This window comes from Peromyscus eremicus, chromosome 8a (genome assembly GCF_949786415.1).
Source record: "Peromyscus eremicus chromosome 8a, PerEre_H2_v1, whole genome shotgun sequence".
NCBI lineage: Eukaryota > Metazoa > Chordata > Mammalia > Rodentia > Cricetidae > Peromyscus > Peromyscus eremicus.
Window position 1 is genome coordinate 58,819,243 of NC_081423.1, and position 12,355 is coordinate 58,831,597.

The window sequence follows — 12,355 nt, forward strand, 5'->3', positions numbered from 1 at the left end:
GTTTGTCAGGTGTGGTGACACACATCTATAATCAGGAGGCAGGAACAGTCAGATCTCTGAGTTCAAGGTCAATCTGGTCAACAAATTGAGTTCAGACTAGCCAGCACTATATAGTGAGACCCTATCTCAAAAGAATTGAATAAAATAGACCTTTAAAATAAAAAAAGATTTGTTTTCAAAGCTAGGCATGGTAGCACACACCTTTAACCAGTCCCAGCACTCGGGCAGCAAAGGCAGAGGCAATCTCTTGTGAGTTTGGGATCAGCCTGGTCTACACTGTGAACTTGACAACAGTCAGAGCTACACAGTAAGACCCCTGTCACAACAGAAACATTTTACCTATGTAGACCAGGCTGGCCTCCAACTCTCTTTTTTGGGGTTTTATTCATCGACTTATTTATTAATGTAGTGGTGAATAAACTATTTGTTATTTATCTATTGAATAAATAAATAGTGGTTCTCAACCTGTGGGTCAAGACCCCTATGGTCACCTAAGGCCACCAGAAAACACAGATATTTACACCATGATTCATAACAGCAAAAAGTACAGTTATGAAGTAGTAACAAAAATAATTTTATGGGTGGGGATCACTACAACTCTATTAAAGGGTCCTCTAAGGCGGCTGAGAACCACTGCTCTATTCATTGGTTCGAATCTCCTCTTCATCATCCTTAATGCTGGGATCACGGGAATGTGCTATACTTCTAACGAGATTATTTTAAAATTACATTCATTTGTCTGTGCGTGAGTCTGTATGTGTGTGGGCATGAGAATAACGCGTTGTGTGTGTGTGTGTGTGTGTGTGTGTGTGTGTGTATGTGTGTGTAGGTCAGCTGACAGTTGTAGGAGTCTTTTTTCCTCTTCTACCATGAGGTCTCCAGGCTTGTCTAATAAGATATCTTACATGCACCTATGGTTTTTATTTTTTTATTTTGTTATTTTATGTATATGAGTGTCTTGCCTGTATGTGTTTTCACACTACCTGTGCCCTAGGAGACCAGAAGAGTGCTTCCTTGGATCCCCTGGAACTGGAGTTGTGGATGCTTGTGAGCTACAAAAGTAGTCAGTGCTTTTAACCACTGAGTTATCTCCTGAGCCTCTGTATGATTTTTCAAATAAAATTTATTTTTGAGACATGGTCTCACTAGGTAGACCTGTTACCCTGGAACTCTCTATATAGATGAGGCTGGCTGAGAACTCACACAGATTCACCTGAGTGCTTGGATTAAAGCTGTGTGCCATCACACTACATTTATTTACATGTATGGAGGTGCATGTATGACAGTTGGCACAGAATTCAGAGAACTTGCCGGGCGGTGGTGGCGCATGCCTTTAATCCCAGCACTCGGGAGGCAGAGGCAGGTGGATCTCTGTGAGTTCGAGGCCAGCCTGGTCTACAAAGCGAGTTCCAGGAAAGGCGCAAAGCTACACAGAGAAACTCTGTCTCGAAAAAAAATCCAAAAAAAAAAAAAAAAAAAAGAATTCAGAGAACTTTCAGGAGTCTGTTCTCTCCTTCCACCAGGGGGGTCTCAGGTCTCAAACTTAGATGATCAGACTAGACAGCAAGGGCCTTCACCTGCTGACTTATCTCACAAGCCCTTGTTTTCTTTCTTGGGCCATGGTTTCATGATACGCAGGCTGGCTTCAAACTTCTATGTAGCCAAGGTCGGTCTTGAATTCTTGCTCCTTCTTTCTCTACTTCCCAAATGCTGGTATTACAGTCTTTAAAATTTTTATTTATTTATTTTTTGAGACAGCGTTTTTTTTCTCTATAGCCCTGGTTGTCCTGGAACTTCCTCTGTAGACCAGGCTGTCATCGAGATCCACACAGAGATCCACCTGCCTCTGCCTCCCAGATATGGGTATTATAGTCTTGTGGTGACATCTCATTTCTGTGGTGCTGGGGGTCAAGCCTGGGTGTTAGATATGCTCCATGCCTTAGTTCTCTTCCACATTCCTGTGATAAAATATCCTTCTCACAGCAATGTAAGGAAGGGGTTGTTTTGGCTCACAGTAACAATGCAGGATTTTTTTTTTCTTTTGTTCTTTCTCTGTTGTAGATTATTTTAAGATGTGTTACTTTTGTTTATATTGCATTTGTTTAACTCTGTGAAGCTGTGATACTGTGTCTGTCTAAAACACCTGATGGTCTAATAAAGAACTGAATGGCCAATTAAAAGAAAAAAAAAAAGAACACAGACAGGCAAAACAAAAAACAAACAAAAACAAAAAAATGAGTGCCTGCATGAATGTGTGCACATGTGAGCGCACATGTGGAGACCAGAAAAAGAAAAGATGCCCAGTGTTTACCTCAGATCTCTACAGGCATGTACACCCATGTGTGTATATGTACATGCACACACACACACATGCACACCATAAACACATACACAAAGCAAAAACAAAAGTGGGGCTGGGGTGATGGCTCAGTCAATAAAGTGATTGCCGGGGCTGGAGAGATGGCTCAGAGGCTAAGAGCACCGACTGTCTTCCAGAGGTCCCGAGTTCAATTCCCAGCACCCACATGGTGGCTTACAACCATCTGCAATGAGATTTGGCGCCCTCTTCTGTATACATAATAAATAAATAAATCTTTAAAAAAAATAAAATAAATAAAGTGATTGCCACACAGTCATGAGGACCTGAGTTCAATCCCCAGCATCACCTAAAAGCTGAGCTGATGGTGCGTGCTTGTGAGTTGGAGACACAGAGACAGGGTGGTTTCCGGGGGTTTGCCAGCCAGTCTATCCTAGTCAAGGAGTTCCAGCCCAGTGGGGGAGCCTGGCCTAAAATCTCAAGGTTGATGGCTTCTAAAGAGCATCTGGGGTTGACCTTTGACCTCTACACATGTGCATCTGTACACGTGTGTAAATACCCCTTTGTACATTCACACACTCACAGGAGAGAGAGAGAGAATGTAGCTCAAGGGGTTGGAGAGATGGCTCAGTGGTTAAGAGCATTTGCTCTTGCAGAGAACTTGGGTTCAGTTCCCAGCACCACACGATGGCTCACAGCCATTTGTGTCTATAATTCCAATTCTAGGGGGTCTGGTGAGGACAATAGGCATGCACACGTGGTGCACATACATGAAGATGAAAACAGAAATCTTAAAATTCTGGAATTAGAAAATATCATCCTGACTGAGGTACCCCAAACCCAGAAGGACAAACATGGTATGTACTCACTCATAAGTGGATTCTAGATATAAAGCAAAGAACAATCAGACTGCAACCCACAGAACCAGGGAGGCTACATAGCAGGGGGGACCCTAGGATGACTGTGGCTTAGAATAAGTTTTGGTTTTACTCAATCACTTGGGCAAGCCTCAGTGAAACATTTCACTATTAGGACAAGAATTTGTACTGTATCAAGCTGATAATAAAAATTAAAAATAATAAAAATTAAAAAAAAATCATTTTTTAACTTAATCAAGTACTGATTTCCTGACTTTTTATGTTTGGTTCTCTTTTACTTCTACGTATTTTGTATTTATTTATTGTATTTTATTTAGTGTGCACATGTGTGTATGCACACGTATGTGCCGTGGCATGTGTGTATGCACACGTATGTGCCGTGGCATGGATGAGGAAGTCAGTTCTCTTCTACGCTGTGGCATCCGAGTGTTGAACTCTGGTCCTCTTGGCACCAAGTTCTTCACCCCCTGTGCCATCCTGTGGCTCCTTCCTTAAAGCCTTGCTGCTCGCCTTTTCGAAGAAGGGTCTGTGTTTTGTAGGCTGGCCTGGAACTTCTGAACTCAAGTGATCTCCAGCTTCTGAAGGGCCAGGACTGTGGACATGTGCTCATTCACCTGGATAGCCTCTTGGGTTGCCGTCCGTCTGTCTGTCACTCCCCTCGTTCTTTCCCTTTCTGTTTTGAGACAGCTTTCAGTGTTTATTTGTTTGGTTTTGTTCAAACTCCCTGTCTTCCTCCAGATTTATTGGAATAGTTTAAAGTTACATTTTCTATTTTGTAGCCCTTCAGTTGCTTTTTCCAACCTGATTTTTAAAAACTGTTTACAGGGGATGGAGAGATGTTCAGCAGTTGAGAGCTCTTGCCGAGAACCCGGGTTCAAGTCATAGCACACACATGCTGCCTTACCATCATCTGTTACCAGGGGATCCAAGGAAGTCCTCTTCTGGTCTCCAAGGGCACCAGACACACACAATGCACACCTCTGTACAGGTAAAACCCTATATACATAATTACAATAAATAAAACTTAACAAAACCAACCTGATACAATAACCTAAGTGATATAATATACTTACATATCTTGATTGCTAGGAAAATGCATCCTGCAAAACCCAGGAAGGGTTTACACTTGATGTGTAGCTGAGGGTGGCCTTGAACTCCTAATCTTCCTGCCGTGGTGTCTTCAGTGCTGGGATTACAGGTATGTACCACCATGCCAGGTTTGTCAATGCTCCTTTTCAATTCCATGCTTGTTATTCTACCTGCATAACCTGAGGGCAGCCTCAGAAATATCATGTGCTAAAGAGAACTAATGTTTTCCTCTGTATCCTATCAGCCCGCAACTCTTCCTAGGGTCCTTCCTGTTCTGTATTCGATTATTGTTATTATTATTATTATTATTATTATTACTTTATTTTTTCAAGACAGGGTTTCTCTGTGAAACAGTCCTGGCTGTCCTGGAACTCACTCCGTAGACCAGGCTGGCCTTGAACTCACAGAGATCTACCAGCCTCTGCCTCCAGAGTGCTGGGACTAAAGGTGTGTGCCACCACCGCCTGGCTTTATTCTTTGTATTTTTTGAGACAGGGTCTCACTATGTAAACCTGGTTGTCCTGGAACTTGCTCTGTAGACCGGGCTGGCCAGAGATCCACCTGCCTCTGCCTCCAGAGTGCTGGGATTAAAGGCCTGCACCACCACCCTTGGCTTTTCTGTTTGCTTTTTAGACAAAGCCTTACTTTCTGGTACTGGAACTGTGTAATCAAGGCTGGCTTCAAGGTCATGGCAATCCTTCTGCCTCAGCCTCTCAGTGCAGGGATTATAAGTGTGAGTTACCATATTCAGCTCTGTATTTCTCCTTTTTTGTTATTTGTACTGTTCCTCATTCCTATGATGGGGACGGGAGGAGGGGGAGATGGGAAATCAAGTTTTGCATTATTTCCCACAGCTGGTCACCTGCAAAGTCTTGTGGCTTCTCTGTGATGCTATTCCTGTCCATCCTTTCCTCTCTATCCAGAGGCTATTATCGATTACCTTTTGCTTATATTTTGTAATATGATAATTTACCATTCTTATTCAATTACTGCTTTGTTTTACTGAAATGTTTTCTTTTTCTTTTTCTGTGTGTGTTTTGAGGTAGGGTATTATTTTAGTCCAGGCTAGCCTAGAACTTGTTGCAGTTCTTCTGTCTCCTTTTCCACAGTGCTAGAATTATAGGCATGAATCACTTCTGTAAATGTGCAATATTTTTCTTAAGTGTAATTATGATGCTGTCACCTTCCACTCAGAACCATCAAAATAGAGCTCCCCTGGATAGGACTATAACTCAATGTTAAAGCACATGCTGGAGGCCCTGGGTCAGTCCCCAACACTTGAGCAACAACAAAATAATAATTCTCTTCCATTCACAGACTAAGACACATGCCTCTTGGTTTGTGACCTCAGGCCTATCATAATTTGATTCCAACATTTTTTTTTCCCCCTTCGAGACAAAATTTCTCTGTGTGACAGCTCGGCTTGTCTCAGAACTCACTTTGTAGATCAGGCTTGTCTCGAATTCAGAGATCCTCCTGCCTCTGCCTCCAGAGTGCTGGGAATAAAGGTGTGCGTCACCACTGCCCAGATGATTCCAACCTTTTTTTTTTTTTTTTTTTTTTTTTTTTGGTTTTTTTTCGAGACAGGGTTTCTCTGTGTAGCTTTGTGCCTTTCCTGGAACTCACTTGGTAGCCCAGGCTGGCCTCGAACTCACAGAGATCCGCCTGGCTCTGCCTCCCGAGTGCTGGGATTAAAGGCGTGCGCCACCATCGCCTGGCTCGCCACCATCGCCCGGCTGATTCCAACCTTTTTATTTCACACTTATTTTGAGGCCCTTTTCCTCCACAGCTCAGCAACAGATAATAAGATGTTGAAAATCCATTGGGAAGCAGAGTATGATGGCCATTGCAAGAGAAGCAATGCCCATTGAGGGTTATTTATTTCTAGCTAATTAATGTCTTTTTGCCCTTACTCCACCTCTGGTGCACCTTGCACTCCAAACTAGGCATGTCACTCTCTTTCCCCCTTTTCTCCTAGTGTCAGGGTTTCCCTTTGAAGACTGGATTGGCTTTGAGTGCCTGATCCTTAATCCAGCCTGCTTCAGCCTCAGCCACTATAGTACTGGTGGGGAGGGGTGATATTACTACACATGCCCAGGAAAACTAGACAGACAGACAGACAGACAGACAGACACACACACACACAGACACCCTTCCTTGCTTTTTTTCTTGAGATGGGGGTCTCACAATATAGCCCCTGGCTGACCTGAAATTCACTTTATAGAGCTGGCTGGTCCCCAACTCAGAGATCCTCCTGCCTCCTTAATGCTGAGATTAAGGCATGCGACACCATCCAAGGCAAAACCTGGGACTTTTTGTTTTGTTTTGTTTTTCAGAGGCAGGGTTTCTCTGTGTAGCTTTGGCTGTCCTGGAACTGTGTAGACCAGGCTGGCCTCGAGAACTCGTAGAGATCTGCCTGCCATTGCCTCTGGGGTGCTGTAATTAAAGGAGTGTGCCACCACCGCCCAGCTAAAACCAGGGGCTTTTAACAAAAATCCTGTCTATGATGGGCCAAACTGATAAAATACAGCTGAAGGGGAGAAGAAAATGCTTACAGTGTGTGAGCAAAAGAAAAGCTGATGAATGAAGACTGGAGCCCTCCCTTGCTCAAATGTCAATTCTTTTTCTTTATAATTTATTTTACGTGCATTGGTGTGAAGGTGTTGGACCCCCTGGAACTGGAGTTACAGTCGTGAGCTGCCAATTTGGGTGCTGGGAACTGAACCCAGGTACTTTGGAAGCGCTGCCAGTGCTCTTAACCATTGAGCCATCTCTCCAGTTCCCCACCTTTCAATTCTTTATATAGATGTTAAAAGGACCTGAAAAAGGCGTATGGATGAGAAAAACCGTGCAGGAGTGCACAGTGCGTGGATTTCAATGAGAAAGGCCTGCGGTTGCAAGAACCCATCAAGCCTCTCGCTCTGTCTTTCCTCCGCAGGCCAGTCCTCGACCCGCGGCCACAGGACAGGCTCCCGGCTCATTCCCCTCGCCCAGCCTAGGCCGACCTCGCCTCCAGCCCCTCAGGCTCTCCGGGGCCATTCTTCTTCGCAGTCGCAGTTCCCGCCTTGCTGCGGGGCCGCCCGCTGAGCCGACGGAGGAGGGGCGTCCGTCCGGCTGGTTCCAGCCTTTTCTGGCGCCGAACTCCCGGACCCGCCCCCCCCGCCCCGCCCCCCCCCGCCCCGCTCCAGTTGCCAGGGAGCGGTTGCCATAGAGCTGAGCAGTTGTCCGCGTGCGCAGGCGGAAGTCCCGGATTGAGGCGCCGCCATTTTTTACTGCTCGGACGCGGAGCGAGAAGCTGAGAGTCGGAGACGCTATCCGCTTCCATCCGTCGCGCAGACCCTGCCGGAGCCGCTGCCGCTATGGATGATCGGGAGGATCTGGTGTACCAGGCGAAGCTGGCAGAGCAGGCCGAGCGATACGACGGTGAGTTGGGGGGGTGCCGGGGGGCTGGAAGTCTCGGACCCTCCGCCGCCGCCGCCGCCCACAGAGGCCGGGAACCGGAGACAAAATGGCGGCATCGTCTCCGAGCCTGGCTCGGGACGTGGGTCGGGAAGCAGGAAATGGCCCTGCGGGCTCCCGAGGCGGTGGGAGTCTCCCGGGCCCAGGGATTTGACCCCTCCGGTGTCCTTAGCTTGCAGGCGCTCGCCAGCCAGCAGGCCGGGGCGTAGGGTGGAGGAGTTGGTTGTAAAATGGCGGCTGAAGGGGGAGGGCGAGTCCCCGGGCGGGGGAGGGGGGAGGGAGGCGATGGCGGGTGCCGTCTCCCGGCGCGCAGTCCCCACGGGAGCTTTGGGGGACCGTGGCGGGCCCTGGGGTGGGGTGGTGTGAGGAGCGGCACCGGCGGCTCGGGAGCGGGCGGAATCCAGGCAGCCGTAGCGCGGGCGCCTTTCAGGGAAATATGGCGGGTGGGGGCGGTGGCTTTTCCCCGGAGGCCCAGTGTGGGGCGGCGGCTGTGGAGCCTCACAAAGGAGAAGCCTCGGGAGCGGACGGCGGCTCTGGGCCGGTGGTGGGGAGTCGTCTTCGGTGAGGGTGGGGTGTGTGGAAATCACTGCAGATCATCCTTGGGTGGAGGAGGCAAGCTGAGATGCTGCGATTGGATTTCTTCCCGTAGGCCGGCGCACCTCGGGAGTTGAGGGGTTTGGGGGGCTTTTCTGCCTCGCCTCCATCCGGGGAGGTGCAGACCCTCACTCATGCCCCGTTTGTTCTTACCCAGGACATCCCAGAGTTCCTGCGGGTTTTTTGTTTGTTGGTTGGTTTTTTTTTTTTCAACCTTCAGAAGCACCGTGTTCTGATGGATAGAATAGACTACAGGAGACCAAGCTTGCCAGGACTCTTGAGTACTGATTGCCCTTTACAGTGCCCGTCCCTCAGTCTACTCGTTTGTGAAAATGACTTTACTATTCACACTCAGCATTATGACACATGGAAAGACCTGTTGAAAAATAGTTAATTCGAAAAATGTTTAGTAACAGTCCTTTGATTGATAACCCAAGTTTGGAAAATGCGTGTTGCTTGGCTTGGGGATCTTGGCTTATTTTGAGCACTCAGTTGAGGCTTGGGGATTTTGAATTATGACATCGTGTTCTTTTTTTCTTTCTTCTTCTTTTTTTTTTTTTTTTCTGTTTTGTGACTTCATTGTTGCATGGCTGGAGTTGGAACCCAGGGTTGCATGCATGCAACACAAGTGCTCAAACACTTAGATACATTCTAGTTCATTGACACCCGCCTCACCCTGAGTGATGGAACCCAAGCCCTTGTCCATGCTAGGTCAGTGCTTTCTGTCACTAGTTATATCCTTGTCTCGTGCTAATTTGAATTTAGTCCTTCGGTATTTCATTGAAATATCCATTGTGTTTAGTCAGTTGTAGGCAATTTATATGCATTTTTTATGCCTGCCTTTCCCCTAATTTTGTGCCTAGATACTTGAGTTAGGCAATATCCATCAAACTAGTATTTTAAAGTGAAAAATCACATATGTGCTTCCTGTGATTGGTTTGTTTATTGATTGAGATAGGGTCTCAATAGGTTGCTCTTGAAACCTCAGTTTGTAGACCAGGCTGGCCCCGATCTCATAGAGATCCACCTGTATTTCTCCTGAGTGCTTGGATTAAAGGCATGTGCACTAAGGCAGACAGGTCCATGAGATTTTAATGTTTGGGGGCTAGGATGGGATGAGACATGTTTGAGATTAAGTACTATTGCCCCTCTTTTTTTCCAGATTACTTAAGCCACTTGTTTTCCAAAAGTTAGGTCAGACCCTTTTCCTTGAATGCCACTTTGGTCCTGTGGCAGCTTTTGAACTAGTCCTAGAGTCTTGTTGGAAATTACTGTTCAGTGTTTGGAAAGTAGAACAGCAGGCCTCAGAACCTCCAATTTAGGAAAGATACTGAACTAAATTTTGTCTTAAACACTGAAGTTGCAGTTTGCACTGTTCTGGGCTCCTGTTGGAGTGGGAGGAGGTGGGATGGGGAAAGTACAAATAAATGTAGCTCAAGGTCAGCTTTCGTTTTAGTGTGGGTTTTTATTTTTTTGGTTTTCCGAGACAGGGTTTCTCAAAGTCCTGGCTGTCCTGGAACTCACTGTGTAGCCCAGGCTGGCCTCAAAGTCATGGAGATCCGCCTGTCTCTGACTCTCGAGTGCTGGGATTAAAGGTGTGTACTGCTGCCGCCACCACTACCTGGCCCTGCATTTTAGTGTGTTTATAACCATGAGAGTTTGCTAGCATTGGAGGTTTTCTCTCTCTCACCTCCCCTTAATCTAGTGTCCTTGGGAAGAAACATGAAATTACATTGGAAGACTGGGGATTTAAGGCTTTGTGTGAATGTGATAACACCCCCCCCCCCCCACACACACACCCTGGTATAGGGGAACATTTTTGGTTTGTTTCTAAAAGTCATTTTAGAAAGGATTTGGAAGCTTATATGATTGTAGCTTCCAAGTTAATTTCAAATCATAGTTGCAATTTGAGTGCTGACTGTTTTTGACCCAAGCCTGGCCTTGTTGATTATTGAACATAGGAGTGCAAGCCACTTGGTTTTGACTTGTTATTCTGTCCTCTTCCAGACTCTAAAAGAGGGAAGGAAATAGGAAGCACCTCTGTGATTTGGCATGAGGAAGGGATCCAGTAGAAAGGGAGAGGCGGGAAGGAAGTCAGGAAACGCCATCGCTCCTTTACCGACTGCGTTGATTCAGTGTGTTTGTGTAACAGAAGTGGTTCTGTAGAGTGACCACTAAGTAAAATAGGAGGGGTAGCAAGAATGCATTGGAATCCTGAGTTTGGGGTACTTGCATGTAAATGGTGGCTTTTTAGTTGACCTTCCTTGCTCCTGTCCTAGGTTTATCTTGTATTTTGCATGCTATGTAGAATCTGGTGCCTAAAGTATCTTTTACTCTCTCCATAGGGAATTGAAATCAATCTATATAGATTATTTAATGGTCTTGGAAGAGGAGGTGAGAAGCTGTGTTCCAAGAACAGAATCATTTGGGGGTTTATATAAGAAATATCAAAACTTGAGACTAGGACTGTTCACTTCAATAAGTTTAATGTTTTTCTCACTCTCTCTCTTGGTGTTTTGAGACAGGGTCTTTCTAAAGAGTCCTGACTGTCCTAGAATTCATTATATAGATCAGGCTGGCCTCAAACTCACGGAGGTCCTTCTGCCTCTGCCTCATGAGTGCTGGGGAATGTTCTACAACACCCAGCCTAATTTAGTAATCTCCTTTAACAAGTCAATAGTCTAAGAGATATTTTTGTATACTTGTAGCCATATTAATCAAGTTATCATCATAGTCAACCAAATCATAATTTTCACACATATTTAAAACATTAGTATAGAAAAATTAAGGGGGTGCGTTGCTGGGATTGAACTGGGGGCCTTGTGCATGCTAGGCAAGTGATCTGCCATGGAACTGTATCTACCCAGCTCTCTGAGACAGTCTCACTAAGTTGCCTAGGGTGTCCTTGAACTTGTCATTGCCCTCCTACCTCAGCCTCCCAAGCAGCAGAGTTTGACCTGCAGAGTGGTCAACATAGGTAATATTTGGCTTGTGTGGTAGTTTTGTTTTTTGTCCTTCCCTAATAATCTTCATCCTGCTTGGATTGGCTCACTGGGGCTTAGTATGGTGGCACATCCCTTTAAACTACACTTAGAAGACAAGGGAAGAGGCTCTTGGAGTTCCAGGCTAGCCTGAGCTATGCAATCCTATCTGAAAAAGACAGATAACCAGGTGGAGTGGCATGTCAGTCCCAGCACTCAGGAGGCAGGTGCAGGCAGCATCAGGCCAGCCAGAGTTAGAGCAGACTCTTGTCTTTTAAAAAAGAAAAAAAAAAAAAAAAGAATTGGCCCTATGGGGTGTGGCTTGTGTGCCCCCCACCCCATCCCCAGTTACTTGGGTCACTCTAAATACTGAAACACCAGAAATGCATCTGTTCTGAGTCATTGACTTGAGAGCAGTTTAAAACACCAAAGCCGCATTTCTAAGAACATACTGTGCTAGTTAGGGAAGGATGGAGAACACACACTCATTTATTATTCATTTATTTAGAGGTAGGGTCTTATTATGTTGGCCTGGAATTCACAGAGGTCCTCCTTTGTACCTTCCAAGTGCTTCAGCTACATGTAGTGAATTTGTGGTTACATGACACTGTCTCAGCTCCCTCCCTCCAAAAATAAAGGGATGTTCTTTTTGTACATTTCAGGGTTTTTTTGTTTGTTTATTTTGAGACAGGGTTCTCTATGTTGTCCTGGCTGTCTTGGAACTCTGTCCTGCAGACCAGACAGATCTTGAACTCACAGAGATGTGCCTGCCTCTGCCTCCTGAGCGCTGGGAATAAAGGTGTTCGCCACCACCCCACAGCTACACTTTTTTTTGTACAGTACTGTGCATATTCTTTGTTTTTGAATTGCTGTGTATTTGAAGTGATTTTTTTTAAACTGCAGTGGATGTTCTCTAAGCATTCTTTTTATTTTAATTTTTATTAAATTTTATTAAATAAAAATTTGTATGTCTGTTTTGTTTGTTTTTTTTTTCCAGACAAGGTCTCAATATGTGGCTGATTGTCTTGGAACTCAGT

At 45.6% G+C, this 12,355-nt stretch overlaps 1 protein-coding gene across 2 annotated transcripts in view; it reads left to right on the forward strand.

Annotated features, from left to right (window-relative positions):
- The first annotated feature begins 7,523 nt into the window (after positions 1 to 7,523).
- Positions 7,524 to 12,355, forward strand: part of Ywhae (tyrosine 3-monooxygenase/tryptophan 5-monooxygenase activation protein epsilon) — a 34,539-nt gene continuing 29,707 nt past the window's right edge. The window contains exon 1 of one of the 2 annotated variants that reach the window (XM_059271219.1): positions 7,524 to 7,707. In XM_059271219.1, coding sequence (XP_059127202.1) covers positions 7,644 to 7,707 — 64 coding nt within the window. In that variant the 5' untranslated portion in view covers positions 7,524 to 7,643. Of the gene's footprint in view, positions 7,708 to 8,967; positions 9,049 to 12,355 lie in introns of those variants that run through there. The other variant, XM_059271220.1, reaches the window with a different exon arrangement.